Source organism: Girardinichthys multiradiatus, chromosome 21, assembly GCF_021462225.1.
Source record: "Girardinichthys multiradiatus isolate DD_20200921_A chromosome 21, DD_fGirMul_XY1, whole genome shotgun sequence".
Classification (NCBI taxonomy): Eukaryota; Metazoa; Chordata; class Actinopteri; order Cyprinodontiformes; family Goodeidae; genus Girardinichthys; species Girardinichthys multiradiatus.
This window is the reverse complement of record NC_061813.1, coordinates 23,352,667-23,371,657: the sequence shown is the minus strand read 5'-3', so window position 1 is coordinate 23,371,657 and position 18,991 is coordinate 23,352,667. Positions and strand designations below refer to the sequence as shown.

The window sequence follows — 18,991 nt, the reverse complement described above, 5'->3', positions numbered from 1 at the left end:
AACTTTTCTGCTCTCTTATGGACTTCAAGTACACAACAAAATCAATTTTAAGGGCTAAAAACATGAATTTTGCATGATTTGTGCCCTTTAAGGTAAGTGTTTTAAACAAGGGTCAGTGACTAGCAAATAAAGTTAGCATGCCTGTGGGTAAAATAAACAAAGTTGGTCGACAACCTATGATAGTTAGCATGTCTGTCAGTAAACATCTAGCACTGCTGGATTCTTAAACTTGTAGCTACTATCTTTAGGCCTATTATGTTTCCAAGTGTTTTGGGCTTTGTCTTGGATCATTTGCCAAATGTTTTTTACTGGTCTCAGGTTTGAATAATTGGTGTTTTCTGTTAAGGCATAAGCGGAAGGCCCTCAAACATCCTGCTTGTCTGACTGATAATTAACAGAGCTACATTCAACCGACTTGTTATAATCCTAGAATCTCATAGTAATCCATCCCTAATCATGACTGATAAAGTTCAGGTTATTCTGACCTTTTTTATAATACACAGCATGAAGGAGCAGTTTATTTCGACATCCATGTCTTTGTTGCCCGCAGCATGTGGGCCGGTGTCGATTAATGTTGGGCTCCATGCAGGTATTGGCCTAAAGTATTCATCAACCCCATCTGTTCTGTGGAGTAATGAAAACTTTAATGAGGTTTTAATGTGTAGCTACCTTCTCAGTTTTCATAGTGACAAATCAGGTGATTATAGTTGAGGCCTCAGGGATAGAAAATGACAAATGTTTTTTTCTTTCTTTCAATTTGTGTTGCTTGCTGCTAATACAGTACAAAATCAGAGATGGAAAAAATCATGCTGTGTCTGTGTGTTTTACATGCAGGAAATAAATAGAAATGTACAAATGTGTGCATATTGTTTTCTGCATGCATGAAGAGAGTATAAGTTATTTTGTGGATCACCTTTTTCCTGAAGTTGTCAGTGGAAAGCCAAGCTTCATATTCTGTTTTAGGGTAATCACATTCTCCTAAACAAGTGGCTGGATGTTAATGAAAAATTGTAATTAAAACAAGGAAAATACCTGCTAACCTGTTCTGTATTTAGTTTATTACTCTACAACAATTATTTTGTGGATTAATGAAAGATAACTGCAGCCAGAGATGTAAGGGATTCCTTGTAGGAACCAGCAAAGTTGACCTCCCTAGAGCCAGGCTGCTATCAACAAATGTTAAGGAAGAAAGGTAATCTTTTTAACCACATGTTTTCTGAAGTCTGACAGACTCATGAGTTTGCAACATATCTGCTAATGACACTCAAGTTTGCTTCAGCTTCAGTGCTACATTAAAGTCCTATTCCACAGTTTTTATAAAGCTTGGACTGTATTTCATCCTCTCTTGGTCAAAATCTAAAATATTTGCTGTGATCAAACCTGAACCGGTTAATTCTGCACTAAGCTGATTCAGTTTATACGAATAAAACCTTAGTTCTGTTTGAGAAAACACAAAAGAACATTTTCAATACTTTTCTGGCATTTGCACTACCCAAGGATTAGAAAACCATAGGAAATTCAATGTGGTCCAAACTGCTGAATTATTACACACTGATTACGGATTATTTAAAGCCTGTTTGCAAATTGTTAAATCTTTCTTCTATTAATATGAACACAAAATGGGTTCGCCACAATTTCGCCACAAATGTTGCTAAATTCTTGCCTTGTGTACCCAGTATCATGTATCGTCTGGTCTCATGAACTGGATTCGTTACATCCCCAATATTAACCAATATTATCGCTATTCTAGTGCTGATATAGTGATATCAGTGTCAAACATTTGAACAGCTGATTTCTTTGTTTAGATATGATTCCCCAACAAATTTGCAATTTGTTTTAAATTTGTAGTTGGTATTTGACATAAATCTTGAGAAATCGAGAAAAAAAATCCTTAATATGTTTTCTAGTATCAAATTATACCAATGAATTTGGATGACACGGTTGTCTAATTTAGATGCAGTACGTTTGCTGCAGAATTCTGTGGTTTTGTACTTGCTTACAGGTAGTAAATGCTTGGAAACAAGGTCATAGTCATGCTCACACTTGTTGCGGTTGCTGTGTCCATGGAGCTTCCTGTTCACTGTCCAGGAAAGCTATTCCCGGACACTTACGAAACAAGGTTGCCTTCAGAAGAGGTTCTCCACAAGTCAAGTCTGAGTCAAATACACATCAAGGAATAACAAGAACAAGAGTTCAGACACTTCTTATCTATTCTGAAAAAGTTAGTTTCCGTTTTACAGCAACACCTCAGAGCGTGAAACCATCCTCTTATCTTTTAAATGCTAATTTATTATCTCTGACCGATCAGCTTCAAACTCTATGCACCTCATTTGCTGCATCGTTCTCTAATGCTATATAGATCAGATAATTATCTGCAGTAAAATTTTTAACTGTCCCTTTTTAGCTACAGTTATGCATTATAATTAGTCCTTTGGAAATGCAGATGCTGCTTTTTGTTGAGTGTAGTCTTTGTCAATCGAGATGCAGTGAAGGAGAAGCTAAAATGATGGGACAGAAAGTCATATTTTCCCCCTTTTACTCCATATTCCTAGAACTGTGTCAGACCTTTGCAAGGTTTTGGAGGAACCCTGCTCAGTGTTTTCATGCATTAGACTTGCTAATCAGATGCTAATGGTCATGAGTGACAGAGTTGTGAGGCAGGGCAGCTACAGAATGGTAATCAGTATTGAGCTGCCTTACAACAAAGAGCCTGATTATGTGTGGGCCCTTTTTTCCGACCACAAACCTCGGTTTATTCACTCGCCTATATACCGCTCTTTTTGAAGTGTTCTTGTACGTCAATATAATAAGATTAACATCATTTCAGTTGCCTTTTTTCATGTGAACTTGTTTCTTTACAATTTTAACACAAGATTGACTCTGTAATTAGCAAGAAATGTTGATTGTTACCTCTCAATTAGCATTGACGTCTCACCATCTGTTGACGGTGAATCAAGACAAACGTCTCAATAAACAGCAATCAGCTCTCACATTCCTGAGATGTTGTTAGACAAGAATAATTCTTGGCATGGGTGTTCATTAAAGTAACCCCTTTAAATGCGTTTTAGATGTATTATGTTCTCAGGGCAGAGGGCCTGCTGTGAGGCTACATCGGGTGACAGATGGCATTATGGCCCTCAGTGGGGGGGTAAAGGGATGCCCATTGTTCAGGTTAACTGCTGAGACAGACTTAACTCAATTTTGCTTCAGTCTCACTGTGCACTTACAATTAAATTTCTTTGGTCATGTGTTTACTGTGATGTCTTTTATTGCCACTGTTAAATGAGGGTTTGTTCTGGTGAATTGTCAGGATCTGTGGTATTGTGCCTCATTTTCTGTCTGTCAGGCAGCATCAGCTTTGTGTGATTTCAGACAAACTGTTGGTGACATTTCAGTTTTTGCTTGAATGCAAAAATAGATTGGAGTCAGATTTAGCTCATTCAAAGAACTACAATGTTTGGTATGAACCTCCGTTCATTTTGGTTTAAAGAGTCTCAAAATGACAAGTCAGTTTGGATCTGTTGAAGTGGGGTTGTGGTGAGTTCTTAGAAATAAGTATCCCACTTGCAATGTAAGCTGTCCATCCATCCATCCATCCATCCATCCATCCATCCATCCATCCATCCATCCATCCATCCATCCATCCATCCAGCCAGCCAGCCATCCATCCATCCAGCCAGCCAGCCAGCCAGCCAGCCAGCCATAATATGTTTACAAAGTGCAAATATAGCCCCTGCAGCAAATTCAGTGTCTGCTTCAGGATATACTCCCAATGGATCGACCTCCACCCAGATGGAGCAGTCTACCTTTGCTGTTAATGGCCTCAGAAGCTGACTCGTATCCTGGCCGCTTTACACATGGCTGTAAACCCCTCTAGTGCAGGTCAAAGGTCATGACATAAAGATGCCAACAGACCCAGATCATTTTCAAATATGAGACCCTGAGGTTTCCAAACTGGACACCCTACTCTCCATGAGTATACTTCTATGAACACCATAAACATGATCTGGGACTAAGGAGAGCCCTGGAAGTTAAACCCACACTGGGAACAAGCTTGACTTTATACTGAGAATGGGGGCACAGCTCTTGTCATTATGTAGAAGAACCGGATTGCTGTTGGTAGCATTCCCAACAACATGTAGTCCTGCAAAACCCTCCACAAAATACTCTTGGGGGCATGCTTGTAAACTTCCAGTTTCACAACATGTACGTAAACTGACCAAACAAACTCCCATGACCTCATAAACAGTTTCACCGTGATAAAGATCTGGTCCACTGTTCCACGGCCAAGATGAAAGCCATACTGCTCCACCTAATTCCAAGGTCTTGTGAAAGTATGTTTACCAAGCTCTACAGTGCGTTTTTCTTGTTGTTTTTCCAACCAGGTTTTAAGCAAGAGAAGGTTAATCTTACTCTGGAACTGATCCGAAAACTCACTAGCTGTTATCTTCACTCTCCGATCATAAATTACCTGTTTCTCCAATCTGAGTTTGTCAAAATGAAAATCTTCTGCAGCTAAGATACTGACTGCCGATAACTACACTACAGAACCACACTTCCAAACAAATCAAAAATACCATCTCTTTAACTCGCTCTATTTAAAAAAAACAATGAGTAATACAAACATCAAAGATGGTTACTTTGTTGATGATTCAAAAGGATTAAGATTTTGAGATGTGGGATGTAATTTCTCATCTGCATTGTATGAAGTGAAAGATTAAACTTGCTTAAAAATACAGGTCCTTCTCAAAATATTAGCATATTGTGATAAAGTTAATTATTTTCCATAATGTAATGATGAAAATTTAACATTCATATATTTTAGATTCATTGCACACTAACTGAAATATTTCAGGTCTTTTATTGTCTTAATATGGATGATTTTGGCATACAGCTCATGAAAACCCAAAATTCCTATCTCACAAAATTAGCATATCATTAAAAGGGTCTCTAAACGAGCTATGAACCTAATCATCTGAATCAACAAATTAACTCTAAACACTTGCAAAAGATTCCTGAGGCCTTTAAAACTCCCAGCCTGGTTTATCACTCAAAACCCCAATCATGGGTAAGACTGCCGACCTGACTGCTGTCCAGAAGGCCACTATTGACACCCTCAAGCAAGAGAGTAAGACACAGAAAGAAATTTCATGAACGAATAGGCTGTTCCCAGAGTGCTGTATCAAGGCACCTCAGTGGGAAGTCTGTGGGAAGGAAAAAGTGTGGCAGAAAACGCTGCACAACGAGAAGAGGTGACCAGACCCTGAGGAAGATTGTGGAGAAGGGCCGATTCCAGACCTTAGGGGGACCTGCGGAAGCAGTGGACTGAGTCTGGAGTAGAAACATCCAGAGCCACCGTGCACAGGCGTGTGCAGGAAATGGGCTACAGGTGCCGCATTCCTCAGGTCAAGCCACTTTTGAACCAGAAACAGCGGCAGAAGCGCCTGACCTGGGCTACAGAGAAGCAGCACTGGACTGTTGCTCAGTGGTCCAAAGTACTTTTTTCGGATGAAAGCAAATTCTGCATGTCATTCGGAAATCAATGGTGCCAGAGTCTGGAGGAAGACTGGGGAGAAGGAAATGCCAAAATGCCAGAAGTCCAGTGTCAAGTACCCACAGTCAGTGATGGTCTGGGGTGCCGTGTCAGCTGCTGGTGTTGGTCCACTGTGTTTTATCAAGGGCAGGGTCAATGCAGCTAGCTATCAGGAGATTTTGGAGCACTTCTTGCTTCCATCTGCTGAAAAGCTTTATGGAGATGAAGATTTCATTTTTCAGCACGACCTGGCACCTGCTCAAGGTGCCAAAACCACTGGTAAATGGTTTACTGACCATGGTATCACTGTGCTCAATTGGCCTGCCAACTCTCCTGACCTGAACCCCATAGAGAATCTGTGGGATATTGTGAAGAGAACGTTGAGAGACTCAAGACCCAACACTCTGGATGAGCTAAAGGCCACTATCGAAGCATCCTGGGCCTCCATAAGACCTCAGCAGTGCCACAGGCTGATTGCCTCCATGCCACGCCGCATTGAAGGAGTCATTTCTGCCAAAGGATTCCCGACCAAGTATTGAGTGCATAACTGTACATGATTATTTGAAGGTTGACGTTTTTTGTATTAAAAACACTTTTCTTTTATTGGTCGGATGAAATATGCTAATTTTGTGAGATAGGAATTTTGGGTTTTCATGAGCTGTATGCCAAAATCATCCGTATTAAGACAATAAAAGACCTGAAATATTTCAGTTAGTGTGCAATGAATCTAAAATATATGAATGTTAAATTTTCATCATGACATTATGGAAAATAATGAACTTTATCACAATATGCTAATATTTTGAGAAGGACCTGTATATGCCATCCTTGCTGATGAAAGGTGTAAGCATCAGTCAAAAGCGAATAAATTTTTTTTCTGTCTGCCAAGCTGCAAACCAACAATTTCACACGCAAAGATTTTCATGGATTTCCTGCTGATGGATGTCCTCTTCTTTCAAAGCTCTCCTCCAGGCAGTTTAAGAAATTAGTCATTTTCCCTTATTTTCACATATTTTGAAGAGCAGGTCTAAACTGCACCTTGTTAATGTACCACTTTCAGAAAGTGCTCTGAGCCATTAATTGAGTTTTTTAGGGCATGTGTTGTATCATGGGGCTTGGAGTCTTTAGGGACTGTTAGCAGTAAGAGCTCTTTCTATCCATCGCAGTTCACACTCTGTTGGCCTCTCCAACTTACATCATAATGCGACCTTTGAAATTCAACGCTCTGCAGTTACAGTTCTGAACTGTGCAGGATTGCCTTTTGAAATATCAGGTGTCCATTGTGTGAGTAACCAATGTGCTGTAAATTGTTGCAGCAGCACCCAAAATGCCCCAAATCTATTTGGCCTCTAAGTCATATAATTTATGTGCTCTTCTTCTGCTTTTCCTTTTCCACACTCCTTCAGGTGTTCCTACATCGCCTCAACCAATACGCAGCCACCAAAATTGACAAAAACATCACAGAGGAAACAGTCAAGGTAAGCAGGCTGGTCTTTGGGTTCTGTCACCGTTTTATTAAGACCTGAAACAACATTGAAAGCAATTAATTTTTACCCTTAAAATTCCATAGAAACCTTCGGTTTTCTGTAACCTGATCTGTTGAAAGTTTGGAAATTGCATGCAAAGCTAAATTAATCGTTAAAAAGGTTGTTTTTTTTCACTAAAATAGCCAAGTTCTGAATGGAGAAAGACGTAGGCGATGCAGGAAACAGCTGCAAATATCTAATCTATTTATAAATGATTCCGGCTGGAGGATAATAAAGGATGCTCCGTCACAGTGGGAGCCTCTCTGTGAGCTTGCTTACTTTTTGAGGTAAACACGCATTCAGAGGATATTTACTGCACGTCCGTGTTTTGGAATATGTCTTCGTGTTTTAGGTTTTGTTTGGGAACATGCTGTTCAGAGGTTTTTTTTTAGATAGCAGGGGGTTATTATGGCTGTAATGTCACAGAGGGGCTAAATGACATCCAGTCCTCCAGAGTTTAAACCCAGCGATGAAAGTCATCCGGGTTTTTTTTTGCTGTTTGCGTAGCATCATTAAAATCTGCTTTAACCCCAAAAAACCAGATAAAGAGCTCTGATTTGCATATTTAGACACTCTTTTACCAGACTCTAACATCAGGGTATAGTACAATCATCAAAAATGTGACACCAGTGACCACAAAAAAGCAGCATTAACCTACTATCTCATTCAAAAATGTTCATACCTCTTAAACGTTTTGGAATTATAAAGTGGAAGGACAATGATACATGGTTTCCAACATTTAAATAATTAATATTAATTAGTAAATAGAGTCCACATGTGTGTAATTTAATCTCAGTATAAATCCAGCTGGTCTATAAAGGCCTCAGAGGCTTGTTGGAGAACATAGGAGAACAAACAAGATTGTGAAGACCAAGGAACACAGTAGTCAGGTCAGAAGAAAGTTTGGAGAAGGCTAGAGCAGGGTTAGGTTATAAAACAAAGGCCCATTGTCACTCAGGGAGCTGCAGAGATCCACAGCTCTGGTGAAAGGTTACAGGACGACTATTACTTGTGCCCTCTACACATCTGCCCTTTATGAAATAGTGGTAAGAGGAGAGTTTAAGCAGTTCAAAACAAAATTACCAGGCTGTAGATGTATACAGTTGGTAGAGACATGCACTCAATGGATGAATCAAAATGTGCATCACGCAGATTTTTGTTTTGTTTAAAAAATGAGATCAATTAAGGTTTTTTTTTCATACTTCATGAGTATGCACCACTCTGTTTTGAATGACATTCCAATAAAATGCAATTATGTTTGTGTTTGCAACATGAACAGAGGCGAAAAAGCTCAAGGCACTGTAGGTAGGACTGCAACTGATGAGAAACAAAGCAGTTAAACCCCTCCTGCTTTGAATTCTTTTGTTTTTTGTTAATAATGCAGCATTTTCACCTCTCAGGTTTTATTCTCCAACATTGAGGAGATTCTGGCCGTCCACAAGGACTTTCTCTCGATGGTGGAGGAGCTGCTGCAGCCTGACCCTCACCCTCACCACGAAATCGGCCGCTGCTTCCTGCACTTCGTGAGTAGCTTTCTCCTCCTCTCGTGGAAGCTTTACATTTGAAACATCCTTCACTGTAATCTGAAAAAAAAAGTTCATTTCCCCATAGCGCACACACTAAGGCCTACCAACACAACTGATAATAAAATGATACTCCACATGCCATCAATTAATCTCTCTGGATTACTCGTTATGAGACAGTGCACATGTGTGATATTCTTGATGTGGCTCTGATATACTGATCTGAGACCCTATATATCACGTTACTTTGATGCAGAGCCCTGAGGCATACTGACATGTTATAGGTTTTGAAGTGCTATAAATCTGACCATCCTTCTGTTGGACTTCTGCTCCTGCCGCTGCTGTCTGCTGTTGGAAACAGGTGAAAAGAAAGACGATCTAGCTGCAGTACAGATGGCAGAAGGTTTATTATGAGATGATTTGATTTAGGGAATGGGTCACACTTCAAAGCTAAAAACTGAAAACTTATGAACGTAATTCAGTCATAAGTCAACATGTGAGTGCACGACACTCTTCCTCTTTTCTGCAGCACTGTCAAACTTTATTGTTGTTCATGCAAAAACATTCCCAGAAAGAAAAAAAATAATCCAGTTGAACTGCTGATTGATGACTATTGTAGTCTTGCTCTGTGTCTCTCGTCGTTTGGACTACACCCCGACTGAATTCATACACGTTTTTTCCAGAAAAAACCTTATCCAGGATGGATATTGTTGTGTTAATCTTGTAAGAGCCTAACTTTTTGTTGCGACAGTTTAATTTTAGCATCTCCTCCTCCGTCCTCATCACTGGGGCTGAGCAGTTTGCCTGCAGACTGTGGGGTATTTTTGTTGGTCTGCTGTGACTTTGTAGTGAGTGATTTAGAGGCAGCGTGATGTGGTCTCTCAAAGACAATGAAGCATGGGATGTCATATGAATAGCTTTGGTGGAAAGTTGCTGTTCATATGGCTGCAAGACGGATGACAGGACATGATGGAAGACACAACACCCCACCCCTTCGTCCCTCAGACGCAGGCACAGACGCACCACAAAATACAATACACCTTTTAAGATGAATGAGAAGAGTTTCACAATGTATATGTCTGCTCAGTACTCTGATGTGCCATCTTTTTCTTCGGTTTTGTAAGTGTTTTTATCAGAAGTAAGTAAATAATAAAATGTCTCAAGTTCAGCAGACATTGCAAGAGCCTTGTAATGTAAAAAAAAAAAACACAATATTGAGAAACTTTCTAAAAGTAGTATTTACTAAAAAGCTTTGGTGTTTACTTTCAGTTTTGAATGCACGTTTAGAAATGATCTATAGGTTGTACACAAAGGCCTTCAACAGGTTTGTATCTGCACAATTCTAGCTTAATATTTGTCCACTCTTATTATCAGAAATGCTAGAGTTCATTAAATAAATAAATAGTTTAGGGCTTTTATCAATTTTAAAACCAATTTTGATGAATGTTTGGGATCCTTGTCCTACCGAAACACCCAATTGTGTCCAAGTTTCAGTGTTGATCTGAGATGGCGTTGAAGAACTTGGAGGTAGTCTTTCATTATTCCAAGCAAGTGCCCGTAAATCTTTCAGCAGAACTGTTTATTGAAGATATTTCAAAAGTAGATTCTATTGTGAAACCATGTTAGGGAGGTCTGCTTCAAGTATTTTTGCCTGAATATCAAATAACTTCCAATTCAATTCAATTCAGTTTTATTTATATAGAGCCAATTCACAACACATGTTGTCTCAAGGCACTTCACAACAGTCAGGTACATACATTCCAATTAATCCTAACCATTGAACAGTGCAGTCGGAGTTAGCTTTCCATTTTTTCCAGATAAGATAGAATTATTTTTATGACTGAACTGACTCATTTCTTTCCCCTTTTGTGTGACTTTGTTGCCATTTTTGCTTTTGCTCCCTTTGGCTTTCTGTGTCTCCTGCAGAGGAGCCGTTTCCAGATTTACGATGAATACTGCGGGAATCATGAGAAGGCCCAGAGGCTGCTGCTGGAGCTCAATAAGACAAGGAGCGTCAGAACATGCTTACTGGTGAGAGACATACAACATCAGTGCATGAGCTGAAACATGGATGTGTTTTATGCAAACTGTGACCATCAGACAGTCAAAGCCTGCTTCGGACGACTCTGCCCCATGCGTGGGTGGACTCCTGTTTCCTGTCCTGCCGTTCCTGGTAAACTTTCACTTCCACATGGGAGGATCGTGTTGCCAGAACAACAGATGAATACATCCTTTGTTCCAGGTCACAGAATGTACTCACACGTATTTACTGCTAAGCTTTAGATCTTGTGACTCCCAGCTTTTTACGGTGCATCCACACGTCATTGTTTCTTTTAAACTTTCTCTTGTTGGCAGCTTGGTCAAATCCATCAGCTGTTTTGTTTGACGATAACCCTAAAAAAAATGAAAACTACACTTTGGTACACTTTTATTTATTGATTGATTTTGCTGCCTGTGATACAAACGTGTAACCTTTTTGTTACTGTGTAATTGATAGACTGAGAGTTCTAATTGTATATGCACAAGCTTTACCTGTCATCAAAGAGCAGTGGCACCAGAATCCTATCTCATTGACTGTGAGTATCTTTGGTCAGGGTAGCCAGAAGAAGCAAGATATTAATTGACATTGATTTTTAGCCTTGACCTTTTGGTGACCAAGCCTTCCATCTGGGCCATTTGGGTCTCTTGTTACTTTCCAAGCTGCACAGGAAGTCATGTATTTCTAAACCTAAGCTTACCAACTGGGAGCTATAGTGACCAGGGAGAGGACACCCATTAAGCTCCTGTAAACCTTTGGCCTACTGCCTGTCACAAAGTTTGATTTAGTGCTAGCACTGTAATTCAGGGACAAGTCATCTACATTTTGGGTCAGAGGGGAGGTGAGAATGATCGTTACTAGTTGACCTTTTAACCTTTTTTAAAATTTTTGTGTCCAAGAGTTTACAAAGCAGTGTAGATAGTTCAAATAGGACATTTTCCAAACCATTCTAACATAACATTGCCTCTCCCACTCAAACACACCAACAAATCTACTTTTCTAAAGCAAGTTTTACAACACAAAATGTCCTGCCCATTTTTCACTAGTCCCTCCGGTCTGGTACAGCTCTACTTTCGTTTTAGGCTTTTCCATTAGTAATGTAGCGCTCTTACCATTTTTTGTACCCGCTTTCTTGTAGATCCAACAGTGTTGAGTTGTGCTTAAAATGCACTGTCAGAAGTCTGTTGGTCACTTATGGCGAGGGGGCGGCGCCACTAGTCACATTGTAATAACTAACTAATATCTTAAACTGTTAAATTGCTGTAAACTGGGCTTATTGTGTAAATGACCACTATAGCAAGCTAGCATTAGGTAGCTTACCCTCACTGGTCCTTTAGCTTGTACCGCTCCTTGTCTTCTTCTTGTCTCCTGTACATTTCCAGAGTCGTCTTGCCGCCAGCAGCCTTCTGGCTCTGCTTTCACTCTGAGTCTGACAAAAGTTACTGGACAAGCAGCAGGTCCTCCATTGTTGTTGTGTTTGTGTCACATACAAATCACATCACGTTACTTTTTTGGACTGTGGAGCCGCCTTGCTATTGACGATACCAACCGCAATTAGATGGTACACAGTTGTAATGGAAAACAAACCAAACCGCGCAGAGTAGAACCGACCCGAGACGAACCGCGCTGAGTAGATACTAATGGAAAAGGAGGAAAAATGTCCAACAGGTATTATTATTCTGGGCAGTACCTTAAAAGAGAGAGGATGAGCTAACTATAATACACATACATGCGAATATACATACATTGTCTTCAGCTGCATCTAGTAAAACATGGGCAGCATGTGTTAAACAGGGTCAAAAGAAATCTTGATTTGCTGATATAATCCAGAAAGGGTCTCCATGTTTTAGGAATTTAGGAATGTCTGATCATCCTGACAGTTTGGATTATGGCTGAAACAATTAATCTGATTAATCGTGATTAATCAATTATTAAAACATTTATCAACTGATTTAGTAACTGAATTATTGTTAACTGGACTGTCCAAACTCTAAAACATGCCATTTGCTGAAAAAACAACCCACTCAGAGCAGTAATTAGGCCAATATTGTACAAAAAATATAAATATTTTGCGTTTAAGATGAAAAACCTTCTTTTTCCGTAAATATGTTCTATAAAGAACTCCTCAAGCGGCATAGCTTTAGCTTCACCTGGTTCAAATTCTGTAAAAAAATCTCTTATTAAACACATTTTGCTATCTGATTATTAAACGGATATTCAAAATAAATGGTCAACAGATTCATCTATTAGGAAAATTAGCAAAATAATCTCCTCAAATTATGCCATATTACACATCATTTCCATCCATTGTTCAAAAGATGATGGTGCTGTTGTTTTCTATTGTCCCACAATGATTTTACATCCAGTTAGCGTGGCCAAGTCAGCACCACAGTCTGATGCCATCCATATTTGAGGGCTTTTGTGTATCACGTCTAGGGGACAAATGGTCGCGTTCTTTGTTAAGGAAGCATTAAGGAGTTCATTTGGTGGGACAGAATCTCATCCTAAAGACCTGTAACCATATCACATTCATACAGCATGTGTAGCATTGTTCCAGATTCTTTATGATGATGCCAGCATAAATAATTTTTTCTCAATTTAAAGTAAGCCATTCTGTTTTGTAACATCGGTTGAGGATCTTCTAATTAATAACCTGTGTCTGAATTTCTCTCAAAGAAGCGTACCAACCAGATATAATTGTGCTCCATTGTTCTGTGGTGGATCTGGTTTAGGCAGGTTATATTTTGTTTCAGATACTTGAATGTTACCATATGAGAATGGTGTCTTTGTTATCTTTATCCTGGTGGCCAGCGAGCCTCCAGAATTGAAGAAGACTAATGGATAGGTGTTGAAACCTTTTCAGAATAACTGAGTGAAGGTCCGGATGCCTTCGATTTTGGCCTAGTTAATCTGTCTACACTCAGGGATACTAAAACTTTGTGTTCTCTTCCCTCAATAACAACTTCTACAGTGAGGGGTGTTGTGACTTGAACTGGTAGCAGAAAACGAAAGATATTTGAGCTTTTTTGACAGAAAGGTCACCCGTCAGGACCTGTCCAGCTAAAGTTCAACCAATTCTGGTCAACAAATGATCTCTCAATGCATCTTAGTTTTTAGGCTATTTTATTGAGTCCTGCTACTTGTACATGTACATGAAAAGACCTTAAAGTACATTCTGTCTAACAGGGAAGGCTGGATTTCTTAACCAGTCTGCAGACTCACAGTGGGAGATTTGGGAAACTGGCATGTACTAAGGATTGATCGATGTGCACAGTGTGTTTATATTGCAGCATGGAAGAAGAACTCCCTGACTGATCAACAAGTTCTTCAACTTATTTTAAGGTTCTAGATTAAGTTTTTTGATCCTCATTCACAGTCTTAAAAGGCAGGTTCTTCTCTACCTAGACGTACTATTTTAGTCATTTAATCTCATGTTTTGCAATCATTGAATTTATGCAGAGGCTGTCCATATGTCCCAAGCACTGTGTAAATTACCTAGCTGGTAGTAAATAGAAAAAAAACATCCTGCACTGGCAGATAATTATTAGCTAGGTTTGGTTGTCAAGGAAATTTAAGTTGTACCTCAAAGTCTGTGACATAATCTTATATGATCTGGGTTCAATCAAAGCTAAAACCATATATTGTGCCAGTCCTACATTTTCCCCTTGTAAGAGGAAAAGCATAGCTGTTTGTCCCCTTCTCTCATTTGTGACATAATTTCTGAATACAGATGAACAGTATTCTATTCTCAGGCTTGACAGCTGGGACTTTTTTTGTTTTGTTTTGTAATTTTCACCACAACGTTTTCAACCTTGCACAAACTATGTTGTGAATATGAAAGGTTATAAGAACAGTGCATCAAAGAGCCACTCAACGACACATCAGACAGACTGATTGGTCATGAAAACTGTAGATGATGTTTGAATCAGCCTTATTTGATTTGACTGTTATGTCACAGTTAAAGCAGTATATTACGCTTTGTGTGCTGTTTTCTCTGCACTTGCGTCTGCAAATTTAGAAACCTGTCCTATTTTGTCTTCTAATGCTACTGGCATGTTGCCCTTCCGAGCTTTTTGACCAGTACTGTGGTTCATGATTCAGATGTTCACACTGCATCTGCACACTTTCACCTCCAAAACAAATGACACTTATATATGTGGGACTAAATTGGAAACATATCTGAGCATATCTAAGCATCCACAGTCAGAACGGCCAATTTGCATTTCATCCGACTTCTACGCCATTGTCCTGGCTCTGACTACGCATCCACACAGACTTCTCTACAGAAGTAGCAGTCACAGCTCCACAAAAGGCCATTGTGAATATTTGTGCTCTCTGTTTTCTTACCTTTCATCGTCTTGTTATGATGTGGTCAGAATATTGTCGGCTCGCATTGCTCAACAACTTAATAACACAGATACGCCAACATCCATTATTATGTCCATAAACAGTGTGTTGTGGTATGATGTCTGAATTCTCTGTCTGCGCATGCGGGTTGCTTCGGGGTCGTGAACAGTTCAGACTGAAGTCTAATGGGGGTTGCACTTATTTGGTCGTTTGAAAGACCACGCAAAAAAATCTGATTTCAGAAAAAAAACTAAACGAATTGAACATCACGACCTGCAGTGTGAACGTAGCCTTTATCTCTGTAAACATCAGGCGTGCAAAGAGACATATCTGAAGACAACCACCACACTGATGTTCAGAATAATGCATGCCAGCATAAAATGCTTCAAACATTTTTGTCAATCATACACTTTTATTGTTCTTTTTGTTCTTTTAGAACTTATTGCTGTAGAAACTTTTATTATGGTGGTTCTTATTCACTATCATTGAAGCTATTGACACAGCAAGTACTGGTCTAAATGGTTCAACAATCCCTCGACTTTTGAAACAATGGCTAAAGGGAGTTTCATTCTGGGTAAATTGCTATCTTCCTGTAGCAGCTAGCTGTGCTGCAGTGCTGAACTGCCAGAGATTATGAGTAATGTCTAAATTTCTATTTCTTTCCTCTTCCATATTAATGTTACCGCTACTGCTATATTGAAAACAATATTTCTCATAGCTTATGTGCTTTTTCTTCAAAATACATTGTTTTTTGTTGCTGCCTGTAGGTTTTCTGTTAAGTTGTCAACTCAGTCACTCTCTTGTGGTTTGTGATACCTTGTAGATTTTCCAAGACAAAATGCAAATATTTGCTCATTTTAGAACTAGAGGTTGACCGGTATATATTTTTTAAGGCCAATGCTGGCATTTAAACATCCAAGCAGCCCCTGGCTGATAATCTATGCTAAATATTTTTGCTTTATTTGGGTTTTGTTTCTATTTGCCAGTTGTTTTTACTGGGACTTAAAATGTGTTCAATCTCTTCTGTAGGGCTGCATGATATTAGGAAAACGTGCAACTCCGATATTGTTGATTATTCCGATGGCAGTCAACCTATATTTTCCTCAATTTTCTCTTTCTTTTCCATAATCACAATGCCCTTACCACTAATTCTGAGCTTTAACACATTAGGTCCCTAAATATACATAAAGTGCTGGCACCAAAGACAGGGAGAGACCATTTAACTTGCCGCATTACTCACTGGTTATCAGGGTGTAAATGCTGGGGAGCTTAAATATAAAAGTCTACCACATATTGTAATGCAATGGGAATGTAATTTATGTATTGTGTAGCTCTACTCTGCAGGAATAAAACAATGATGTAATAATATGCAGAAAGTGAGCACATGCATTGTGTTTACAGATCTGCTCCGCCTTGTGCTCAGGCTACTAAGTATACAGATTACCCAGTAGAAATGATAATTTTGGAGCTTCCAGTAATGTGACCCACTGCTGATCGGTACTTATTGCTCAATGATTTAAATGCCATTAGGTGAAGCAAATACACACAAGAGTGTTGGATAGCCTTTTGAGCCAAGTTTGTTTTTAAAAAGACTTAGAAAAAATGACACAGTTTTCTACTCGAGGGAACACAACAATGTATAAATGTGGCTGAAGAGTTGTTGAGGCCAATCAAGTCTGAGTTTTAACATCTTTGCAAAATGTGGACTGGGCACATCGGCTGAAAACCAAATTCTCAGTGGATTCTTCTGGGCCAAATGACTGGCCGGCCTGAAATAGCCATGAAAAGATGTTCAAAGATGTCCAGAGTTTGGAGGGGTGGGAGGCTGTAGTGTCAACATTTACTGTCCAAACAGTAACCAGAAATCAACTTGGCATTTACCAGCCAGCTGATATATTGGCCTGCCTCTAATCATCAAAAAGCTCAAGAAATTATAGCAGATATTAGTTAGATATTAGCATGTATAATAGTGATAAACGTTTCAAAACAAAACAATGTCTTGAAAGTGAAATTTCTTTCAAACGTTAGCACAGCTTTCTGACATCCTATAGTCAGAAAGTAACAGAGATACTACAACACTTCCCTTTTCATGCTCTACTCCACCCTTCTGCCTCTGTGTGCCTACAGATTTGTCAGGAAATCCTCTTCTAAATGTTTTTGTAAAACTGAGTGCTGTAGCTTAGAAGAAATAAGGATTTACTAATCATTTTCACAGTGATATTGTCAAATTGTCTGACTTTGATGTCTATTCAGACCATACCAACAAACCGTCCAAAACAATTCATTTAATGTTAGAAATGACATTGTAAACGCAAGTAGCAACTCAAGACTTAAGTTGGTCTCGAGGTTTGGTGCTCAAGTGTCTTTAATAATCTCATGGGATCGGGTGTGAAGGTATATTTACGCAAGTTAGCCACAGGGTTGGATTTATCAGGGACATTCATGGTCAGTGGGCATTTCTTGGTGTATAACCATCTCCATCCATCCTTCTATCTATCTATCTATCTATCTATCTATCTATCTATCTATCTATCTATCTATCTATCTATCTATCTATCTATCTATCTATCTATCTATCTATCTATCTATCTATCTATCTATCTATCTATCTATCTATCTATCTATCTATCTATCTATCTATCTATCTATCTATCTATCTATCTATCCATCCATCCATCCATCCATCCATCCATCCATCCATCCATCCATCCATCCATCCATCCATCCATCCATCCATCCATCCATCCATCCATCCATCCATCCATCCATCCATCCATCCATCCATCCATCCATCCATCCATCCATCCATCCATCCATCCATCCATCCATCCATCCATCCATCCATCCATCCATCCATCCATCTATCTTCAGGGAATTTTATCACAGTTTTTTTAGCAATGATTCACTGCAAATGTTGTTTCAAGATACCAAAATAAATACTAAAAGCCAAATAAACCTACCTTCTCTGTCATTCCGTTCCCCTTGCTGTAAACTGGTGTAATTTTAAAGTGCATTAATCAATTTCCACTATTTTTCTTTGAACATAAATGTATATTTATATTTCTAAGCAAGCGGTGAAGCAACACCGTATTAATAACATTAAAAATAACTAACAGAATTCATCTTTACTCTTTAATCTTTGGTTTTTATGTGACGGAAAAAATGTTTCAGTGATTAGAGGCTTGGGATTTTGACACCAAGAGCAAAGCTGTGCTTTAGGAGTTAGTCTTGACCATAAAAAAATTACCAAGCCAGCTAATGTTTAACTTGCTCTCCTCTTCTCTGCTACAGAACTGCATGTTGCTGGGAGGCAGGAAAAACACTGAAATCCCACTTGAAGGTTACTTGGTAGCTCCCATTCAGAGGATCTGCAAGTACCCGTTACTGCTCAAAGTGAGTATGGCCCTTATGTTTTGCAGGCACCGACACATCTTTGCTTTAGTTCTGACCCAAAGTTGCACTGTCACAATATTACAAGACCTATCATCACCACCTCTGCCCTGATGTTCATCCAGAACCATTAACTGGACTCATTCACACCTGCACACCCGTTCTTAGCTCAGATCTTTCCTTTTTCTGCGTGAAACGTGAGTGAAATGCAATCTGTTTTCAAAGACTTGGTGATCTGAGCTGTCCTGTCTCATTCATCTTGTTAAGATCTATTAATTCACTCAACATTCCCTAAACCGCCACCAGCATTTGCACAGAGATGCTATGATAATAAGGGGGAGGTAATCTGATGCTTAGCCATTTGAAGGTTTCCAGCTGCTGGGGGGCTCCCCTTCTCTTTAAAGTGACACAGATAGTGGCTGCAGAGATACCCAGAAGAGTGTAAATCTGCCCTGTGGTAGCTGACATGCTGAAACACTATTTAGACTATGAGATACCCTTCACTAGTGGTAGACCATGGCAGGTGGTGGGACTGATCTGAAAAGCTACTGTAGGGAGAAAAGGGAAGTGGAGAAGAAAATGTTTTCTAGTTTTCTTACAGGTTTTTCACACCTAATCTAAACTGAAAGATTTA

At 39.3% G+C, this 18,991-nt stretch overlaps 1 protein-coding gene across 4 annotated transcripts in view; it reads left to right on the top strand.

Annotated features, from left to right (window-relative positions):
- The window catches only part of prex2 (phosphatidylinositol-3,4,5-trisphosphate-dependent Rac exchange factor 2), a 156,184-nt gene that overhangs the window by 27,205 nt on the left and 109,988 nt on the right, over positions 1–18,991 (top strand). For 3 of the 4 annotated variants that reach the window (XM_047350111.1, XM_047350112.1, XM_047350113.1), the window contains exons 2-5: positions 6,940–7,011; positions 8,460–8,582; positions 10,509–10,613; positions 18,259–18,360. In XM_047350111.1, coding sequence (XP_047206067.1) covers positions 6,940–7,011; positions 8,460–8,582; positions 10,509–10,613; positions 18,259–18,360 — 402 coding nt within the window. Of the gene's footprint in view, positions 1–6,939; positions 7,012–8,459; positions 8,583–10,508; positions 10,614–18,258; positions 18,361–18,894; positions 18,959–18,991 lie in introns of those variants that run through there. The other variant, XM_047350114.1, reaches the window with a different exon arrangement.